A 19740-nucleotide genomic window follows, 5' to 3' on the forward strand; every position below is an offset into this window, starting at 1 on the left:
ACAGATCTTCGGAACGGGAGATTGTTTGCCGTAAGCTAACCATTGGTAGGCCGAGACAGCCGCTGGTCTTCATGTTGGTTCCTGGTCAAGTTTGCTTTGCTGGCAAGATTTGGGTTTAGATGAAAGAGCTTTCCCGTACACTCTTTTCCGGGTTGTCGGGTCCTCATATCCAGCTAGCATTCACACTGTCAAGGTTTATGAGCCTCATGAGTTCTTCATCACTCGCAATAACTGAGTACTAGCCCTCTCACTGAGGAGTATGGTTAGGACGCGCTTGTAATCTGGGGGGCTTGAACCACACCAGTACATTGACCAAAACTCGACGTGCTGATTTCTTTCACAGACACAGGGTCAAACGTGAATCATCGATATCATTGAAACTCATCGCTAAACGTATTATAATTACTCACTTCTTCAGCGCAGCACCAGGCGCGGCTGGTAGCACAGCACCCTCTGCCGGGTTATTCTTGCTCTTGAACTCGTCGCAGATCTGCTCCATCGTTACGAATTCGACGCCCTCGTGCTGCTTCATGTACTCGATGAGCCTGTGGGAATAACAAAATTGTCAGCATAGGTCCTCTCATAATGCAACACTAGCAAGGTTTCGAGCCTGAAAAAAGTGGGATGCGACATACCTCTCGTGCATGAGCAAGACCTGTGGCCGCCCCGAGACATCAGGGTGGATCGTGATCGGGAAGATGAACTCGTCGTACTCCCTGTAGCAGTAATCAAACTGGTCGCGCCACAAGTCCTCAATGTCGCGCGGGTTCACAAATCCGTGACTGTTGGGCGCCGACTTGATGAACATCATGGGCGGCAGGTCATCGAGGTACCAGCTGGCCGGGATCTCAACGAGGCCTGTCTCCTGGCCCTTGACAAGCGGCTTCATCCACGTCTCGGCCTTCTGGCTGTAGTCGATGTTGGTCCACGTGTCGCCCGTGCGGAGGTAGTACGCCTGACAGTCGTGGTGGCTCATGCTGTGGTCGTACTCGATGCCGTAGTCGAGTAGCAGCTGCCCTCCTTCCTTGCTGCACTCCCACCACGGCGCGACGCTGCCCCGCGGGGGCTTGCCGCCGCAGAAGTCGGTCAGCATGCGGTATGTCTTGTCGAGGACCTCGCGCTGCTGCTCAAGCGACATGTCCTTTGGATTCTCGTGCGTGTAGCCGTGCAGGCCAATCTCGTGGCCGGCGTCGCGCACGGCCGCCATGTCCTCGGGAAACGTCTCGAGGCTGTGGCCCGGGATGAACCAGGTCGTCTTCATGTTGTACTTTTTGAACATCTTGAGGAGTCGCTGGACGCCGATTGTGCCGGCAAAGTAGCCTGTCGTGTACACATAAAGTGCCATGAGTCAGTCCAATATCCTGTTCTGCCGGCGTGTGATTCACAGGTGCGCACCTCTGCTGATGTCGCTGGTCGAATCCTGGCCGCCGTACGAGCCGAGCCAGCCAGAGACAGCATCTACGTCGACGCCATAACTGACGAGCACGCGCTTGACCATTGTGCTAGCGAAGGTTGTGGATTGACCTTGGGCGGGGTTTTCGAGTCGAGATGCTGCACTGTAGAACAGTCTTGCGCAATTGGCTTGGCCGGTGGGTTTTTGCAAGTCTGCGATGCGACGTAGCGATCAATTGAGGGGGTTGTGAGGTAGAAGAGAGCAGAACATATGGCATCTGGCAGTTTGGCATCCGACAGCTTACTCCAGGGTCTTGTCCTGGGTCCCTTTCCCCCGCAGGAGGGCACTTGTTGTACGTAATGGAAACTCGCCCGAGGGAAGCTGCAGTCCACGCAGATAACCTGCCATGCCCCTCTCTCTCTCCCCCTCTGCCGTGGGCTGGGGGGGGAGTTTACGAGAGTTTGCCTCTCCACAGGGCTTATCGTGGCCGAACATGGAGAAGCAGGGGTCGTCTACGTCAATGACGCCGTTCTTACCGCATTGGTAACCCACTGGCCAATTATGGCACGAGACACGGCATGGGGCGGCGCCTGCGGCTTATCAGGCACCTCCAATCCGGCAGGGGGTTTCTCCAACGGAGAATGTCCCGGCGGACCAACCCTTGGAGATGCAGGAACCACCTTCGGCGCCTTGTCTCAAAGCTCAAAGCAACGTTGGCAAGAGGGTTAAAGTTAGTGGCAGATAGCGAGTGCAGGTTGCTTGACTACTGCGTACGCGTGCGACCCGGGCGGGCGGGCGGGATTGCACGCATACTGAGAGACCCACGTAGCACTCGACTTCGGCAGAACGTGTAGAGTGCACCGAAGCAATGTTGGAGCACTCGTGAGAATTCGCCAAGAAGCACTGGACCTCACCCCAGAGACACATTGATCACTTACGCCAGTTGTTGTAGATCCAGTCCCAGAGTCTAAGAGACTGATCAGAATGGCGACGAGTGGCAGCAGCCCACCGCCGTATATGCAAGCCGCACAACTCTGTCAAGTGAGCTGCCTCGTCAATGGTTCATCTGCCACAATTCATTTCGCTCCCATTTTGTTAACAGATATGACCTAGTTCAACGATGCATACCAGCTCAACACTGTCCTGACACCATCCCTACGCGACAATGAGATCCTCGTCAAAATCCATGCGGCCGGGTTTTGCCATTCAGACTTGCAAGTCATACAGGGCGAGTTCAGCTCCAAGTTGCCCATCGTCCCATCTCACGAGCCGGCGGGCATAATTGTCCAGAAGGGATCAGCATGCGACTCGACCTTCCAAGTCGGCGACCGCGTCGGGGTGCTCAACTTTAAGAATGCTTGCGGCGGCTGTACGGGATGCAGGCTGGCCAAGAGCCGGAACGAGCCCTGCCAACAAACGGCGCTGGACCCGAGATGGTGCGACCACCGCGAGATGGCCGGCTTCAAACACGACGGCGCTTTTGCCGAGTACATGGTTGCCGACCCAAGCACGACTGTCAGGTTACCTGACGAGCTGGCCTTCGAGCAGGCGGCACCACTAATGTGTGCTGGCGTAAGTACTTGAATCCTGCACATGCTCTTTTTCCTTCCGAAACGATGGCGTCTGGAGATGGAGCCCTTGTTAAATCTGCCCTTCGTGACAGGCAACGGTTTGGGGAGCCCTCGAGAAAGCCACAGCAGGCTTACTTCCAGGCGACACAGTCGCCATTGTCGGCATCGGCGGTCTAGGCCACCTTGGCGTGCAATTTGCCAAAGCCCTCGGCTTCCGCACGATCGCCATCGACAGCCGTGAAGCAGGCCGCCGGCTTGCCTCCGACGTTCCCAGCGAAGCTCTCAACCCTGATCTGATCGTCGACTCGCTCGCACCGGATGCCACCCAAGAAATATTTAAATTCACTGACGGCGAGGGCATAGCTGCCGCTGTGGTCTGTACCGATTCTTTGCCCGCGAATGAGTGGGCGCCGAGCCTGCTCCGGATCCAAGGCACTCTGGTCCTGCTGGGCCTGCCCAGAGAAAAGTGGCGCTTTGATGCTAGTGCTATTGTGTTCAAAGAGCTTATGCTCCGTGGCAGTTATGTGACGAGCAGGGAGTCTACGGAGCGGATGATGGAGGTTGTCGAAAAGCATGGCATCAGATCTTTCCTAACCGTTGTTGAATTCCATGATGTGGCAAAGGTTGTGGACATGTACAAGGACAAGACTTTCAGCGGTAGAATTGTTGTCAAGATTGCGAGCTAGTTGGGCCAAAACGCTCTTTATGCGAGCGAGCCCTTCGGCTTACTGGACAACAGCGTCGGGGAGGTCCATCAAGTCAAGGAACTAGTCAAATAATCAACCGGCCATTTTCCAGTTGCAGATGCAATAGTCCTATCAGCCAAGCCTCTGACAATCCCTGGCACTCTAGATGCCGGGACCAAGAAGATTGCCAGCACACGTTGCCTCCGAGATAGGCAGCCCTGGCCCAGCATGCACACTCCTCTGGCCGGTGGCTGTTGGAGATTCTCTCCACGTCTCCATGCACTTGGCCGCCCCACAGTGATGGGAGGCAGGCAAATCGAGCGCCTCCAAGCGCCTTTTGGATGTCCCTATCCCAATCCCTGCCTCCCGCCCCCCACACTGCATCTCCAACTGCACTGTCCCGGTCAGACCGGAAATCGCCATTTGTGGTGGGAATTGCGGCACCCATGAGAGTCGCCGTCACCGCGAATGGGGAGTGAGGAGACTGATCTTGTTACGTACGAGTATCATGGAGGCGAACAACATGTCGGCTTTGTGATCAGCCTAGGTAGAACCGCTGCTTCTGATTTATCTATTTCGTGATCTTTTGGTTTCTCAGTGTGCATGAAGGGAGAAACAGGCAGGGCACCAATTGTTCATTGAATTACAGCATCAATCTGTTTCATTGTGCTTCTTGCGAAGAGACGGCCCCCGTAAAGATGTCTGTCTTCTTCAAAGACGTCAGCGAGTAAGTCGGTCACCTCGCCCTGAATGGAACTGGAATTCATAAAGCCTAACACTTGCCATTGATTGGGATGCAGGAACAACCCGGTGAAGAAGGGCGATGCCGAGAAACTGCTGGCAGACATTGGCGCCGAGATCCTGCCCCAGGACTCGGACGACTACCATGTCCTCCTCGCCGCGGTGCACGACTGCGCCGAACAGCTCGAGGCCATGCCAGACTACCAGCCCGAGCCGGATCGCAAACAGTATCCGCGAGAGGATATCCGCCGGCCGGCCGACTCGGAGCAACAGTTTGGTGCCGCGTGGGCGCACAGGTTTCTGATCAGAGGCGCCTCGTCGTCATCATCATCGGCTCATGGCACGACGACACAGCCAGCGAAGTCTTCTCCGCTTGCAGGCAGAAAGGTCTGCCTGAAGGACTGCATCGCCGTGGCCGACGTGCCGCAGTTCTTCGGCAGCGACGCCTTCCCCGCGTGGACGCCCAGCACGGACGCAACCGTGGTCACGCGGGTCCTCGACGCGGGCGCAGACGTCCACGGGACTTGTGTCTGCGAGGCCTTCTGCAACTCGACGTCGAGCTTCACGAGCGCGCAGGGCACGATAGAGAACCCGCATCGCGCCGGGTACTCTGCAGGCGGAAGCACGTCTGGCGGCGGCGCCCTTGTGGGTGGTGGTGTGATGGACGTTGCCATCGGGACGGACCAGGGCGGCTCGATCCGCGTCCCCTCGAGCCTCTGCGGATGTGAGTTGTGCTTCTTCGACATTGTGGTGCTTACCAAGATTGCATTGCTGACTCGAGGGTTACTCGTTCGCAAGGCGTTGGTTTCAAGCCGACACATGGCCTTGTCCCTTACACAGGCATCACGAGCGGCGACTTCATCGACGACCACGCCGGCCCCCTGACGTCCTCTGTTCTCGATACAGCGGCTTGCCTAGACGCCATTGCCGGCTATGACGGCATCGACGATAGATCCCTGGGTGCCGCACCGCACGGCAGTTACAGCTTTCACCAGACCCTGCAGGACCTCGACACCACAGAGCGGCCACTGGCAGGCTACAAGATCGGCGTTCTCAAAGAAGGCTTCGGCCTCGATATTTCGCAGCCCGAAGTCGATGCCCTGGTTCGTAGTGCGGCGAGCAAGTTTACACAGCTGGGCGCCACAGTCGAGGAAGTGTCTATCCCGGAACATCTGCACGGCCCGCTCATCTGGACGATCCAGCAGCGCATCGCCGGCGCCGCGGGCGTCCTGGGCACGGCGCACGGCCGCCGGGCCTTGTACTTGACCGAGTTTGAGCACGCGCGGCTGCCCTGGACGGCGGACAACTTCCACAAGCTCTTCCCCTCGACCAAGAACACCGTCATCAACGGGCTGTACCTGTCCAGGAACTTCCCGGGCTTGTATGGGAAGTCCGTCAACATCGGCCGCAAGATCCGCGACGCGTATCAGGACAGGCTCAAAGGCGATGGCAGTGGTGGTGGTAGTGGCGGCGGCAGCAGCGGTGCTGGTTTTGACCTAATCGTCATGCCGACGGTCCCTGTCGTCGCGCCGAGACACGGCACGAGAGACACCCCGAGGACGTGCTTCGCGCCGAGCATCGGGCTCACCTCGAACACCGCCGTGTTCAATGTCACGGGCAACCCGGCGCTGTCGCTGCCTGTCGGCTTCGCGCCGGCGCGGGACGATCCGAGCGTGGCGCTGCCGGTGGGGATGCAGATTGTCGGCGGACTGTGGCAGGAGGAAAAGATCCTCAAGGCCGCGCATGCTTGGGAGTCGCGGTTTGACTGGAGAAAGATCAGTCTGGTTTCCAACAGTTGCGATGCGTCTTTGCATACAATTCAAGACGCAGAGGCGCGCAAGAGGGTTGGCAGTGAGAAATATGTCTCCGACGTGCGCGTTGCTCCTGTTGTTGCTACTGGAGAGGAAGTAGTTGTGGTATGAAGTAGACGTAAAATACATCCATTGGAAGCTGGCCCACACAATTTTATTCTTTTTCGGAAGAGGCGTGGCATTGAGTGCCCTGGCAGATTTACTTGCTTTGATTATCGAGCTCAGTTTATTGTGTATCCACCGTCTACTACGAGGGCGTGACCCTGGATGAACGACGCCCGCTCAGAGCAAAGGAAGAGCACTGCATCTGCTACTTCCTCTGGTGTTCCCATTCTGGCCATGGGTGCTATCTCAATGGCTGGCTTCAGTCGCTCTGTCACGTCGGCGGAGCCTGTCGTCATTGGTGTCTCGATTACCCCAGGGCATACGCAATTGACGCGAATGCCATCTTTTGAGTAGTCTATGGCATCTGCGCGGGTCATGTTGATAATCGCAGCTTTGGAGCCGCAGTAGTGGGCTGGGGCAGAGTGAGCATGAGAAGATGTAAGCAAAAGGACGATGTGGTGTTTTGGCAGACTTGATTCGACTCACCAGCTCCAGGACGAGCGACAATGCCAAGCTGGCTGGCAATGCTGACAACAGCTCCTCTCTGCTTCGGATGTTCAGGCAGGGGCTCTTGCCGGAGCATCTGCGCCAATGCAGCTCTCGAGGTGAGCCATGTGCCTCTGTAATTGACGCCGTTTATGCGGTCGAAGTCTGCGACAGAGGTCTCTGTCGATCTCTGGTCCTTGCCGAGAATGCCAGCACAGTTGACGGCGTAGTCGATCCGAGAGAATGTGTCGCGGACCTGGTCTGCCAAGGACTCGACAAACTTGTCGTCCTGGATGTCGCCCTCACGAGCTGTTACCTGGATCTTGGGGTTGATGGCGAGCACAGCGTCTCGTGTGTGGTCGAGGGAGGCCTTGTTGATATCAGTAATGGCCATGCGCGTGCAGCCAGCACGAGCAAAGGCTTTGGAGACAGCGGCACCGATGCCTGTGCCGCCAGCACCAGTGATGAAGGCGACGCCTGGGAAGCGGAGGATCATTGACGAAGCCATGCTGGAGGGGGATGGGCGTGCGTGTCTGCCACTGAGCCAGACTAGAACGCGATCTTGGGATGTTCATTCAACCAGAAACACTCGCGATGCGACTTGCCACTTACACCAGGCTTCGCATGCCATGCTACTGCCACCACAACTGAGCCGGCCTATCGCGGGCGTGGATATAATCAGTCACTGCGTCCCCGCGCCGCACATCTCCACACCCTCTGGCGTTTGTCCTGCTTGCTTATCTCTCCCCCACCTCCAACTCGTGGAGAGGCACGACTCAGGCATGCACCCCGGCCTGCCCTCTTCTCCAACAATCGCCTCCTCCATCATCCCTCCCTTCTCCAGCGTCTTGGAGATGGCATCAGTCCCTCGTGCATGTCGCAGCATCACCAGCGGGACTTGCAGCCATGGAGCAACGCCCGGCCAAGCGGCGCCGCACTGGAGACGCGGTCCCTGACAAGCCATGTCCCCATTGTGGCCGTGCCTTCCGACGGCTCGAGCACCTCGAGCGCCATGTCCGTATCCGTATGTTGAATCGTCGAGCACCGTCCATTGGGGCGGCATGTTGATGTTCTCACTGTCCTGACACGGCGATCCCAGACACCAAGGAGAAGCCCTTTGTCTGCCAGTGTGGCGCTGCGTACACCCGCCGTGATCTGTTGACGCGTCACCAGAAGCTGGCTAGTCCTTCCGGCGCAGAGTCATCATCAGGCCACACCACCCTGTCAGCGCCAACACAGAACCATGCCTCAGACCCTTCTGAGCCAGATGCTGCTGCCGAGACCGCGGCTGCGGCGTCACTTTCCGGGATGAGCATGAACTCGTGGAGTCAGAGCATGCCCTTGAATCATCGATCGGAACATGGCGGCTCGTTCCAGCCTGTGCCGCATGTTCTGCCACATCAAGAAATTCAACAACCTTTGGCACAACCTCTGCTAGCTCATGACTTTTTCGATAACAGTAAGTGCTGTTCAGAATTAGAAAATGAACTCCGTTTGCTAGAATAAAACTCTCTTGAATCTACATCTCGTGACCACTCACTCACTATTCCCAGGCCAAGACGTCACTGGTTTCGATCACTTCCGCGAGTTCGCCAACTTCATTGACGGAGTTGGGTTACCAGCTGAGTGGAGCCCATACTTCCAGGGACCAGACTTCAACGAAGAGGTCCTTGATAATCAAGCCCAGCCAGCGACGGGGACATCTACACCCGGTGGTCGAAATGGCAGGCCAGGCACCCCATTCGGCTGCTGGCTCCCATCCGTTCCCGGGGGAAGCCGGATTGCTGATCCCTACAGTGACACGCGTAAGTTTTGGTCATGCCACATCCAGGACCAGTTTCTATCAAGAGTGCCCTTGGCGTGCTACGTCAAGAGCCAGCGTGGCTAACATAGATCAGGCCTTCGAGGAGAAGAGAAAGGGCTCCATCCCTTGAGGGTCAATGACGAACAGCGTGCATACATACAACTTCAGCTGGAGGCATTCCAAGACGTAATCAGCCCTGACTTTCGACTGCCGTCACGGCACGCTCTTACTAGATATGTGATTTCATACTTCCAGGGTTGGCATCTTCACATGCCTTTTCTGCATGAACCCACATGGCGCATCATCAAGTGCCCAGTCGAGCTTGTTCTTGCGGTCGCGACCGTCGGTGCTCAGTACTCTTTCGAGCATCGTGTGTCGGAAAAGCTCTTTTATGCCGCTAAAGCCGTGCTTGCGAAACGCCTCGAATCGGATAGGAGCTCGTTGGGCATTCACACGAGCTCGTTCCTAGCCACGAAAAGGCAATCCCACCTCGGTATCGGCTCACGCTCCAGTCTGGATGAAAGAGAGCCTCCAGGAAATCCGGAAGACTGGCGGCTGATCGACGCCGTGAGTACCCTGGTAATTCTCATGGGCTACGCCACTTGGGAGGTCAAAGGAACCCTGTTAGCGGAAGCCTTTTCGTTACAGAGTCTGCTTGTCCAAGTACTCAGAGACGTCGGCCTGCACGAAGACGAGGAATCGATAAGAGTGCCAACTTTCAACCCCTCAGACCCTGCTAGCCTCCATTCTGCATGGTTGATGTGGGCAAACCAAGAATCGTCTCGGCGCTCGAAGCTCATCGCATTCACGTTCTTGCATACTCACAGTGTCGCATACAACGTGTACCCTGTGCTGAGGACGAACGAGGTCAATCTTCGCTTGCCGTGTGCCACGCGTGAATGGAAGGCTCATACAGCTGAGCAGTGGCAACTGGCTCGACAGAATGCCGGCAAGGAACAACTGAATTTCCAGGCGGCGTTGTCTTCTCTGCTTCGACACTCAGAAGACAGCGCGGCTCCTCTAGACCCCATACCCACCCCGTTGGGCAACTATGTGTTGTTGCATTGTTTGCTCCAGAGAATACACATCGTGCGAGACCTCTCTCTGCCCATCATGGACCAGACGGCTTCGCTCCCAGCCGAGGAAGTCATCAAGCTAGAGTAAGATCTGCTGTCTCTCTGATGCACGAAGACTTTTGCAAAGCTTTGCTAATTGCCATCTATTCAGGCGTGCTCTGCGGCTATGGACATCTGGCTGGCAGCAGGCCCCCGAGTCATCGCTTGATCCGAATAATGAGAACGGGCCAATACCGTTCACATCCAGCTCTCTCCTCGGCCTTGCCTACGTTCGCATCTACCTCAATCTGGGTCCCTACCGATTTCTGGAGTCCCGCGATCCGACTCGCATCGCCAAAGCTTTGAGCCGCTCCCCAAAAGTCGAGCGGAGCGATGGTCTGATCTCGGCCCTCCTGTACTCGGCTCATGCCCTTAGCATCCCCGTGCGGCTTGGAATCGAGCGCGTGGCCCGGAGCCAGGCGTTCTTTTGGTCCGTCAGGCACTCTCTTTCCGGATTCGAGTGCGCAGTGCTCCTCAGCAAGTGGCTGTTTTCACTGGAGCCTGGTACGAATGGTACCACCGTCGCGCCTCTGACTGGTATGGGGTGCATTGTTCCTGCCATTTTACATCCAGGAGAACTTTGCTGACTTGCGCCAAATTCTTTTGCAGACAGTGAAGACCGTATCCTGCACTGGACCAGGTATATTATCGACGAGGCCTGTGCCGTAGTCGACTTCGAGGAAGACGCTCCCGAGCACGCGGTCACCTCCCAGGATCCCCATCGCGCGAGCCCGTCACACCTTGCGCTGTCGGTGTTGAGGATATGGTCCCACTTCTTCAAGGGCAACACGCAGTGGCCGTTCATCAACATGCTTGGCAAGAGCCTGCAGCTGTATCGCGAGATGCTGCTGACAAGGTCTGGCGTTCCGTAGAATGAAGTGCGAGTACCATTGAAGCTGCTTTGAATTTTAAACTCACAGACCTAAGCGCCTTGTTCCCGGCCTCAATGTGCGGCTGCCAGATATGCTGGAGCCGAGGACAGCGGAACCGTACAAGTAAGAGTTCCTCAAGAGCTCCAGCGCCGCGCCGCGCCAAAAGGCTACATCAAAGTCCGCGGAAGCAGGTAGAACTTTTTCAGACGATCAGAGATTAGTGAGCGTATCTCCCCGTACATTGTTCCCTCTGAACTACCATATCCAGCCCTCCGGCTTGGCCAGGCGAGCAGACGGGAGTCAATCCTAACCACTAAGCCACATGAGGATGACAGCGTGGCTTTGGTCTCTTTTGAGCGGCTGTCTCTAGGGCAGGTACTTGTCTGCAGTCCTGAGGTTGTCTCCCAGTCTAGGGGCAAGAAGCTAGCTGCTGGTGTGCTTGTAGTGACAGGGGACGATGATGTGCCACTTCTCGGCGCCTTGTTCTCTCAGCTTGGTCATGACCAGGACGAGGTCCTGGCTCGCTCTATTCCTTGAGGCACAATCGGAGCTTGTCCAATAGCCGAATGCAAGTTCCGGCATGGTGAATGTACCTGTTGTTGTCCAGGAGCTTTAGAGAACCAGGACAGGGGCAGTAAGCATTTGGGCATTGTCATGACACATTCATCGATCATTTGGGCGTGCAGGGACTAGTCACAATTAGTACCATCCCACGTTTCTCGCGTCAAAACCGTCCATCGGGTTTTTAGATACGTAAAAGTACAACATCATCCCAAGATTCTACTGCGAATGAGAAGAATCGTTCTCGCCTGCTGCAGACGGAAGAAGACGCCACATTCCTTCCGACTTTACCTTAGCCTCCGGAACGCTATTCCGAAGCAAATATCCAAACCCCCGTAGTTGAAGCGTCGAATGACGACAAGAGGAAGGTAGCCATGCACTGGATCTTTTACCACTCTGCAATCTCACCGGGCTTGGGCTTCGAGATACGAATCACCTTGTCCGCATTGAGGAGGCACAATGGATCGAGAGCGAGTTTGAGCTGTAGTAAACAGCAACTTTAGTCAGCGCATGCTCTTCTGTGGGAATGGTACCGCCCAGTGGGTTACGGATCAAAGCACATGGACCGAGCAAGTAATTGGGCATATAGTTGAGAAGGGAAACAGCGAGAAGTGGACAGAGTGGCCGTTTTGTGTTTGGCTTACCTTTCTCATCGTGTCGACCGTCGTCTGGCCGAGCTCGTGGGGCAGGTAGTCGCGCTTTACGAGGCCGACGCCGTGTTCACCCTGTGGTAGTTTGGAGGTCAGCCAAATCGAATGATTCATCATCGGAAGGCCGACAGTGTTCAGGAGGGGGTTCGCAAGCTGGAGGCCAGAGATTCTCCGCACTGAGAGTCCCAGTAAGGGCCTCAAAGGAACAACTTACAGTAACGGTACCTTCGAGCTCGACCGCTCGCTTGACCATGCGATGTACAAGCTCCTCGGCCTGGTGCCGCTGCTCATCATTGGACAGCAGGATGATGTGGAAGTTGCCGTCGCCGACGTGTCCGACGATGGTGCCGTACAACCCACTAGCCTTTATGTCCGACTTGGTCTCCTCAATGAGGTCGGGGAGGCGGGTCATTGGCACCGCGACGTCGCCCGTCCATACCTTGTCGCCGGGCTTCGCGACCGCCATGGTGCTCCAGAGCGCCTCCTTGCGCGCGGACCACAGCTGGGACTTCTCCTCCTCGGTCTTGGCGAACTCGAAGGACTGGCCGCCCGAGGACTTGGAGAGGCCCTGGACGATGGCGACCTGCTCCTTGACACCGCGGTCCGTGCCGGCGAACTTGAAGAACAGCGTGGGCGCTTCCTTCCACGACTTGTTCGTCATGCCGGCGGCGTTGATGCACTTCATCTGCTCATCATCGAGGATCTCGACGGCGGCAACCTCGATGCCCTGGCCGACAATCTTGCTTACGCAGTCGGCGGCCTGGCGGATCGTGCCGAAGCTTGCTACGGCCACGCTCGTACTCTGCGGTTTGGTCGTTACCTTGAGCGTCGCCTCGGTGACAAGTCCCAGAGTGCCTTCACTGCCGATGAAGAGCTTGGTGAGGTCGTAGCCTGCAGAGCTCTTACGGGGCCGCTGCCGGGTCTTGATGATGGTACCGTCGGCCAGCACGACCGTGAGCGAGAGTACCCACTCACGCATCGTGCCGTAACGGTACGCATTGGTGCCACTGCACCCGGTGCCGACCATGCCGCCGATCATGGCTCCCGGGCCCGGGTCCGGTGGGAAGAAGAGGTTTTCCTCGGCGAGCTCGTCGTTGAGGCGCTCCCAGCCGACGGCTGGCTGCACCACGACGTCGAGGTCACCCTTGTGCAGAGCAAGGATCTTGTCCATGCGGCCAAAGTCGACGCAGATGCCGCCGCGCGTCGGGGTGAAGTGGCCCTCGAGACTCGTGCCGCCGCTGTAGCCCACGACGGGGATCCGGCGCGCATGGCACACCTTCATGATCTGGCTGACCTCTTCTGTGCTGCTGGGGAAGACGACCATGAATGGCTTGTATCCCTCGTCGTTGCGGTAGCTCGACCACTCCGACCCAGCGTGCGAGTCGAGATCCGAAGAGAGGGTGCTGACATTGTCCTTGCCGACTATGGCCGCGAAGTCGGCCCATGCTGCCTCGAGGTTGTGCTTGTCGACCTTGTGCTTCGGATCGCGTACAAGGCCGAGTGGCGCTGTTGATGTGTCGGCCGGGTCGCGGGGGCTCAGCGTGCCCAAGAAATATGAGCCAAGACTGGCAGCAAGAATGACTATGACCATACAAAGACTCGTGTGTCAGCTGTTATCCTTCCTTGCAAGCACGGGGCAGCAATGCCAACCCTTAGTGGGGGAGAGTATCAGGCGAATGCATACCAAAGGTAGTTGCCCAGCGTCTCGTGCCCGCGCTCTCGATCCTCTGCCGAGCAAACTTTTCACGCTCGGCCTTCTCGCGCGCGATACGGGAGCTCACGCTCTCGAGCATCTGGCCTTGGAACGAGGGCTTGTTGTCGCTGCCCGTTGCGTAGCATCGGGTGCCGCCGAGAGCTGTGCATGGTGAGCTCGCCTGGGGCGCTCTCGCCGTTGTCGAAGTTTGCCTCGTAGCCGGTCGCACTCGGCTGGGGGTTCGAAGACCCTTTGTTAGGCCCGCGACGGGCTTCTGCGGGAGGCGCGACATGTTTGGCAGATGTCGAGAGGCCTTTTGAGGCAGAGCTTGTTGTGGGAAGTTGCGTTTGCCCGCTTGGGAACGTGGGAGAGGAGCTTGAGACAGCTTTAGCTAGAGCTTCCCTGGCGTGGGGCCTGCGTGCAAATCCACGCGCAAGCTTTAAGCGACCCTTGGACAGCTCCGACTTTCGGGGTAGCAGCTCCCCTGACGTTGCTTCATAAGCACCGTTGGCCTTTCTCCAAATTGGGAGCACTGGTCGATGGGAGGTAGCAACAGAGAGATAGGAGCTTGCGGTCATGGATGCCGCGATGTGGGTGTCGAATGGCGCAAGAGCAACGATGTCGGAGGCAGGTGGGACGCATCACCATCCCGTTTCTCCGCACTTTCATCCCGTCACGCTGACCATTGGCGCGGCACCTGGCACTCGTCCCCTCATCGCCTGGGCTGAATCCTCGGCTCCACTGCTCCTCCATGAGCCTCCCGCTCGCCCACCCGCCCGTGTCTTGTTGCACATCCACGTACGCGTCAACTAGCGAATTCTGGCGGTCACTGGGCATGTCCGCCTCGAGCACCTATCATATCCGCACGTCACCGAGGCCTCAGTAAAGTGGAGGTTATTCGCATTACATGCTAGCAGATATATGTGGAAGAGAAACAATAGAGGTCCCCAGAGCAGCACGCAACGTAATGAGTTCTTGTCCCAGTCGTCAGGCCTGCTCATCTCGAGTGGTCATATCGTCAACAAACAAAGAAAAAGAATTACAAGATTAAAAACGTGAGCAGCATAAATTCTGACCATGAATACCAGTACTCCGCAATTGTCCTTAACTCCGTTCCATGCCTTTGCCAGATACTAAGCTTGCTGGGAAATGTATGCCCCGACATCAATCGTGGCGAGAAATCACAAAGTACCCGCTGGTGGAGAGCGCATCTGGCTCGCTTGCACGGTTGCGAGAGCAACAAGGCTGGGAAAACAAAGACTTCTAGGCGCAAAGAGACATCAGACTGAGCGCAGAAAAGCAGGGTGTCGTAAAGTGTGGGCTGTATGTGGTGGTATTTCGGGCAGCCCAAGTACGCCCGGCTTGTCGTACTTGGCCGAAGACCGTCGTTGGGCAGAGGCAAAACTCGCGGCGCTTATACTTCTTTTTGTTGGCGTCGCCTCCTGAAAAAGTCCATAACCTTCTTAGCAGGTCCGCTGCTGCCAGAATGATCGTGGCGCCTTCCAGCATCGTCATCGTTGTAAGCATCGACAAAGCGCTTGTTCTTCTGTAGTACGTTGCGACTGCCGGGCCTGTCATACTGATCGGAGTCATAGTTCGGCTGATACTGCCTCCTCCGTTGAGACTGGTCGAAGGACGACTCTGAGCCGGAGTTCAGCACGGCATCTTGCTGCATATACGGCGGGACGGCCGTCATCGGTGGTCCCGGTGCACTACGCTGTTGCTGCCCATAGTCCGCTGCCTGGCTGATATGAGGCGCTGACCCCAAGCGCTGATCCCGTACGTCAAAGTCACTGTCGTTGCGATGGCGCGATGACATGTTACCCTGACTTTGAGGCGGTTCGGGGAACTGACTGTACTCGTCATTACCCGCGGGCTCTTGGATGGGCAAATCCGACTGCGAGTAGTCCACCGGGGGCGGTGTCTGGGGTTCTTTGCTTAGGCCCATTGCCTTGATCAAAGAGAATCGACGAGTCTGCTGCGGCCGCTCTTGGGACGTCTGTGAGCCAGACACGCTTCCACTCGGCTTTTTGTTCAGACCGAGAGAGAAGGAACGACGAGAGGCCCGAGAGTCCAGGGATTCGCGGGGGTTGCCAGGGACTGTATTCGACATGCTGACTGGAGGATACTTCCTGCTTGCCTTCTCGGCCTGCTGCTGTTCGGGGCGCTTCTTACGCCCCCCGAAGAGTGAGCCTCGACGCCCAAAGATCTTGTCGCCGAGCTCGCCGAGCGTATTCGACCTTCTGTGACCCTTGCCTTCGTGTGAGGAGGGCTTTTGTGGTTGGTCAAAGCCTGAGACTTGCGCGAATTTGGTAGGAACAGCGCTGGGTCTGCCAAAGTCCGAATCGGCCTGATCCTGCAAGGTCGGGCTGGCCATGGGATACTGAGAGGCGCTCGTTGGCTGCTGGATGCTGCCTTGAGCATTGGTATCAGCGAATGTGGGCGGGAGTGGCTGGGCATAGGAGTTTCTGGCAGAGGCACCCAGCACCCGATGGCCAGCAGAATGAGAAGACCCTCCAGTTGTCGGCCGTCCCGACGGATCGATATGTGCACTTTGTGTTGGGTCTCGGTACGAGGTCGGCGGTTTCCTGTAGCTCGGTGACGAGGCGTATGTCTGCTTTGGCAAAGGCGGATCCCTGGGTAACGGCTTGTCCTCCGGGGACGCATATTTCGGGCCATGGCTGGACGAACCGGGCCGCTGATTCGCTTGGGGAGATGACTGAACTGGCGAAGCATCACTGCCTCGTTGTGTCGAGGTGCTGGGAGCGACATATTCGACCTGAACAGTGCGTCGTTTATTGTCCCTAGATGTCTTGCTTGGTCCGCTCTCCTCACCCTCGATCTTTGCTTGCTTCCGCCCCAGATCACCGGGGTTTGTGGGCGCCGGCTTGGTTTTCGGTGCATCGCGGACCGAGGCGCTCCTGCCGAGCCCCGATGTTCCGTCCTCAGCGGGCACAGTCGTATTCTGTATCTCGTTGGTAGTGGTGGTCGCGCTTGTGATAAACTCAACGACGTGAGCATATTCGCTAAGCCAGCTGTGGCGTGCAACCTCGAAGAGATCCGCGCGCTTCCTCGGCTGTGGGACCAGTATGCGACGAAGAAGGTCCCTTGCGTGGGGGGTAACGTATTCGGGGAAAGTAAGTGGCGTGTTGACAATGTACTTGTAGAGCAAGTTGATATTGTCACCTTCTGGGTTGGCAGGGTCATCATCGAAAGGCAGATAGCCAGCAAGCATCGCATACTACAATGTGCATATATCAAGTCAGTATGTCTGCCCACATAGCCAAAGAGAGATTTCCATGCAGCGCAGCAATAACGTACCAGGATCACACCACAACTCCAGACGTCCACCTTGCGGCCCGTGTACAACGAGTCACTAACAACGAGTTCGGGTGCAGCATAGCATGGACTTCCGCAGCTGGTCTGCATGAGATCGCCTCGGCGCATGCCATTGGCCTTGGTGCGGTCCAGGCCAGATCTTTTAACAAAATCCCGATCACCCAGTTGCAGTTCCTCGTCCTCGGTGAGCTCGTCGTTTGGATCAAACGTGTTTGCGAATCCGAAATCGGTAATGATGATGTTCCGATTGCGGTCAAGCAGCAGGTTCTCGAGCTTCAGATCCCGATGAACAATTCCCTTTTTGTGCAGATAACCAACACCCGAAACGAGTTGCGCGAACAGCCGTCGAGCCGGGTTGTCTTTGAGGTACCGGTGGTTGAGAATGTAGTCGAAAAGCTCGCCGCCCGATGCATACTCGAGAACAATGCCAATATGGCGCTCCGTCTCAGACATCTCGTGCAGCCTGACGATGTTCGGGTGTGAAATGTCGCGAAGAATCGCAATCTCGCGGTAAATCTTGGCAAGGCGAGAAGGGTTGTTCCCGACCGTGTCTCGGCGTATCAGCTTGATAGCCACCTGCGAGCAGTGAACATTAGTTTCTTGACCAAGCTGTATCCACGGACGCTCGGGCTCGCGGAGCTTAACATACTTGTACGCCGCCATCTTGCTTCCAACCAAGCTTGACTTTACCAAACTCGCCCTCTCCAATGGTGTTGCCAAGATAATAATCGCCAAACTTCGTGGCCTTTTCTCTCTTGGAATGATCCTGCCGGCTTTTATGCCCTCGTCGCCCGTCGTCCTCCTGTCGAGCTATCGGTGGCGGTATCGCGTCGTCTACATCTGTATCCCGGGGATCATGTTTACTGCCAACAGGATGAGGGATGGCCTCGTCCAGCCTCTCACGTTCGCGCTCAATGTCGACTTCTGGCTGAGAGACAATCATTCGGTTCAGGACTTCACTGGCCTCCCTCGACGGCTGTTTCGAGGATGACGACGTCGAGGTGCCGGGATTTGTCCGGATAGGCATGGTGGTCGTCATCGTCTGTCTGTGGTCTTTATGGCTCGTCTGCCATTGGGGCTCGGGGGCATGTTGGGAAACCGCGCGTCTGCTCCGGGGGGTGGTTTCATCACCACCCATCCGTGAAGCCGACTCTGTTCCATTAGTCCCATTTCTCGAAGAGTCCCCAGGGGTATGGCGCGGTGACTGGGCAACACGCTCTCGTTCACGCTCCTCGGCACGAGCGGCCCTGCGAGAGTTACCCGTCGTGCTGCCTTGTTGTGTAGAGGACGTCCGAGGAGGCGCGATCGGTGGTTCGTGTCGGCGTCGGCTCGACTTTTCATGGTCGGAAGAGGCCGTCATCCCGACAGGGGCTGCGACCGCAGTGCGGGAAGCCATCGGGGATGTTTGGATCGGTTCGGCGTTGCTGCCACTAGGTCTTCTGGTGGCGTGTCGGCTCGTGGCAGGTGATGCATTAGTGTTGTCCCTGTTCCAGTAATGACCGTCACGTCCTGGGGACTGAGCAGGCGTGTACTGGCGAGGATCAAGAGACTGCGACGACGCGTTGAGGCCAGGCAACGGTGCTGACTGGTGGGTAACAGGCTGCAGGGCAGCCGAAGACATAGTCCACGCGGCAGACGCGTGGGAATTGTGAGGAGAAAAGGCTGCGCTCGCCAAACGGGCTGATTGGATGCCCTTGGTTGACGTCTCAAGAGAGCCCAAAAACAAAAAAGCCTAAAACAGCGGTGGCCGACTGTTTGGGCCGAGAGTTGCGTTTAGGCCGGCGGGCGCACTAGCCTGTGGTCGGGCACAAGACGTTTGCGCGATGGACGATGCTCCTTTCCACGAAGCAGCGACGACTCCTGTCTGCAGCGAGATGGCGGGCACGGAGGTGCACCTGCAAGAGAGAGCTGCAGGTCGGAAAGAAGTGCAAGCAGTGTGTGTGGCTGCGAGAATTGGGAAGCACAGGTTGGGTTGCGAGCAACGCGGTTGGGTGCTGAGGTGCCGCCGAGAAGGGGCAAGACAAGGCACTGTGACTGGCTCTAGAGGTCAGCGAACTGGGCCGGGTCCGGGCGAGGGTGGTCGGACGCGTAACTGTCGGTGTGCAACACAACAGCAGCAGCAGCAACAGCAGCGAGACGTCGTGGAGGCGCGCTCGACAGCTCGGGCGTGATGCTGAAGCAGCGCTAAAGGAGAGGGATGAGGTTGAGAAGGGGGGAGATGTCGGGAGGGACGAGACTTACGGGAGGACAAGTGCTGCGCAGTGGCCGCGCCGGCTTGGGGCCTGTCGGTGAAGGTACCTCGCGCTTATTACGGCGGAGGAGTAAGGGAGGCCAGAGAGTGGATGCGGGCTGGGGGGGTTTTGCAAGCAACCTTGGAAGGTGGGCAGCGCCCAAGAGATTGTGCACTGGAGTTGAACGGCCCTGGCCAGCAATGCAAGCGGGTGCTTCAATGTTGACTGACGAAGGGACGGCCTCGAGAATATTGCGAGGTTCGCGACGCGCAGCAGTCGCCAGGAGCTTGCAGCAGAGAAAAAAGGAAAGAATACCAAGACAAGACAGAGAGAGGGTGGACGAAGACGCAGAAGGCGCGACGCAGGGCGTCTAAGATGACTTGACGACGCCGGCGAGGCTCGCTCGGACTGACAAGACGGCATTGGTGCTTTTGTCCGTCAAGTCAATCCCATGGACGAACGACCCTTAGCAGCGGCCGAGCAATGCGAGTGGCGCTAGTTCAGGCACAGGGGTATCTCCTCGACTGTTCAGGCAACGTGCGCTACCTTAGCTGGTGGCAGTCGGTTCGCTCAATCAATCCATCAATGGAGTGGGCGACACTAGCAGCAGAACAAGGGAAGTCGAGACCTCACATGACGACTCTTGCTCAGGCAGTGCGTCCATGACGCCAACCACATCACT

The 19740-nt window shown here is 57.1% G+C and overlaps 7 protein-coding genes across 7 annotated transcripts; 3 read left to right on the plus strand and 4 right to left on the minus strand.

The window, feature by feature from the left end:
- Positions 1-406: 406 nt before the first annotated feature.
- Positions 407-1498, minus strand: B0I36DRAFT_360199 (uncharacterized protein; the record flags this gene model as incomplete). Its single annotated transcript, XM_046158265.1, has 3 exons — positions 407-545; positions 636-1320; positions 1396-1498. The coding sequence occupies 3 exons, from the start codon at positions 1496-1498 to the stop codon at positions 407-409; spliced, it is 927 nt and encodes a 308-aa protein (XP_046014804.1).
- An 879-nt stretch (positions 1499-2377) lies between these two features.
- Positions 2378-3650, plus strand: B0I36DRAFT_360200 (alcohol dehydrogenase GroES-like domain-containing protein; the record flags this gene model as incomplete). The annotated part of the gene is made up of 3 exons (XM_046158266.1): positions 2378-2434; positions 2507-2965; positions 3057-3650. The coding sequence occupies 3 exons, from the start codon at positions 2378-2380 to the stop codon at positions 3648-3650; spliced, it is 1110 nt and encodes a 369-aa protein (XP_046014805.1).
- A 698-nt stretch (positions 3651-4348) lies between these two features.
- B0I36DRAFT_381587 (amidase signature domain-containing protein) lies at positions 4349-6352 on the plus strand (the record flags this gene model as incomplete). The annotated part of the gene is made up of 3 exons (XM_046160873.1): positions 4349-4377; positions 4451-5115; positions 5190-6352. The coding sequence occupies 3 exons, from the start codon at positions 4349-4351 to the stop codon at positions 6311-6313; spliced, it is 1818 nt and encodes a 605-aa protein (XP_046014806.1). The 3' UTR covers positions 6314-6352.
- Positions 6353-6368: 16 nt separating this feature from the next.
- Positions 6369-7470, minus strand: B0I36DRAFT_83376 (uncharacterized protein). The gene is made up of 2 exons (XM_046163423.1): positions 6794-7470; positions 6369-6719 (listed from the first exon to the last, which is right to left on the minus strand). Exons 1-2 carry the CDS (start codon positions 7299-7301, stop codon positions 6424-6426), a joined length of 804 nt encoding a protein of 267 aa, XP_046014807.1. The 5' UTR covers positions 7302-7470; the 3' UTR covers positions 6369-6423.
- A 229-nt stretch (positions 7471-7699) lies between these two features.
- On the plus strand, positions 7700-10584 carry B0I36DRAFT_239299 (uncharacterized protein; the record flags this gene model as incomplete). Its single annotated transcript, XM_046149681.1, has 6 exons — positions 7700-7817; positions 7893-8261; positions 8347-8598; positions 8701-9757; positions 9825-10249; positions 10322-10584. 6 exons carry the CDS (start codon positions 7700-7702, stop codon positions 10582-10584), a joined length of 2484 nt encoding a protein of 827 aa, XP_046014808.1.
- A 692-nt stretch (positions 10585-11276) lies between these two features.
- Positions 11277-14107, minus strand: B0I36DRAFT_316799 (uncharacterized protein). Its single transcript, XM_046153084.1, has 4 exons — positions 13480-14107; positions 12010-13376; positions 11790-11870; positions 11277-11626 (listed from the first exon to the last, which is right to left on the minus strand). Exons 1-4 carry the CDS (start codon positions 13778-13780, stop codon positions 11534-11536), a joined length of 1842 nt encoding a protein of 613 aa, XP_046014809.1. The 5' UTR covers positions 13781-14107; the 3' UTR covers positions 11277-11533.
- Positions 14108-14902: 795 nt separating this feature from the next.
- On the minus strand, positions 14903-18448 carry B0I36DRAFT_346612 (uncharacterized protein; the record flags this gene model as incomplete). The annotated part of the gene is made up of 3 exons (XM_046156478.1): positions 14903-16729; positions 16810-17403; positions 17477-18448. 3 exons carry the CDS (start codon positions 18446-18448, stop codon positions 14903-14905), a joined length of 3393 nt encoding a protein of 1130 aa, XP_046014810.1.
- Between the last annotated feature and the right edge of the window lie 1292 nt (positions 18449-19740).

The sequence above is a fragment of the Microdochium trichocladiopsis genome (genome assembly GCF_020744255.1).
Source record: "Microdochium trichocladiopsis strain MPI-CAGE-CH-0230 chromosome Unknown B0I36scaffold_3, whole genome shotgun sequence".
Classification (NCBI taxonomy): domain Eukaryota; kingdom Fungi; phylum Ascomycota; class Sordariomycetes; order Xylariales; family Microdochiaceae; genus Microdochium; species Microdochium trichocladiopsis.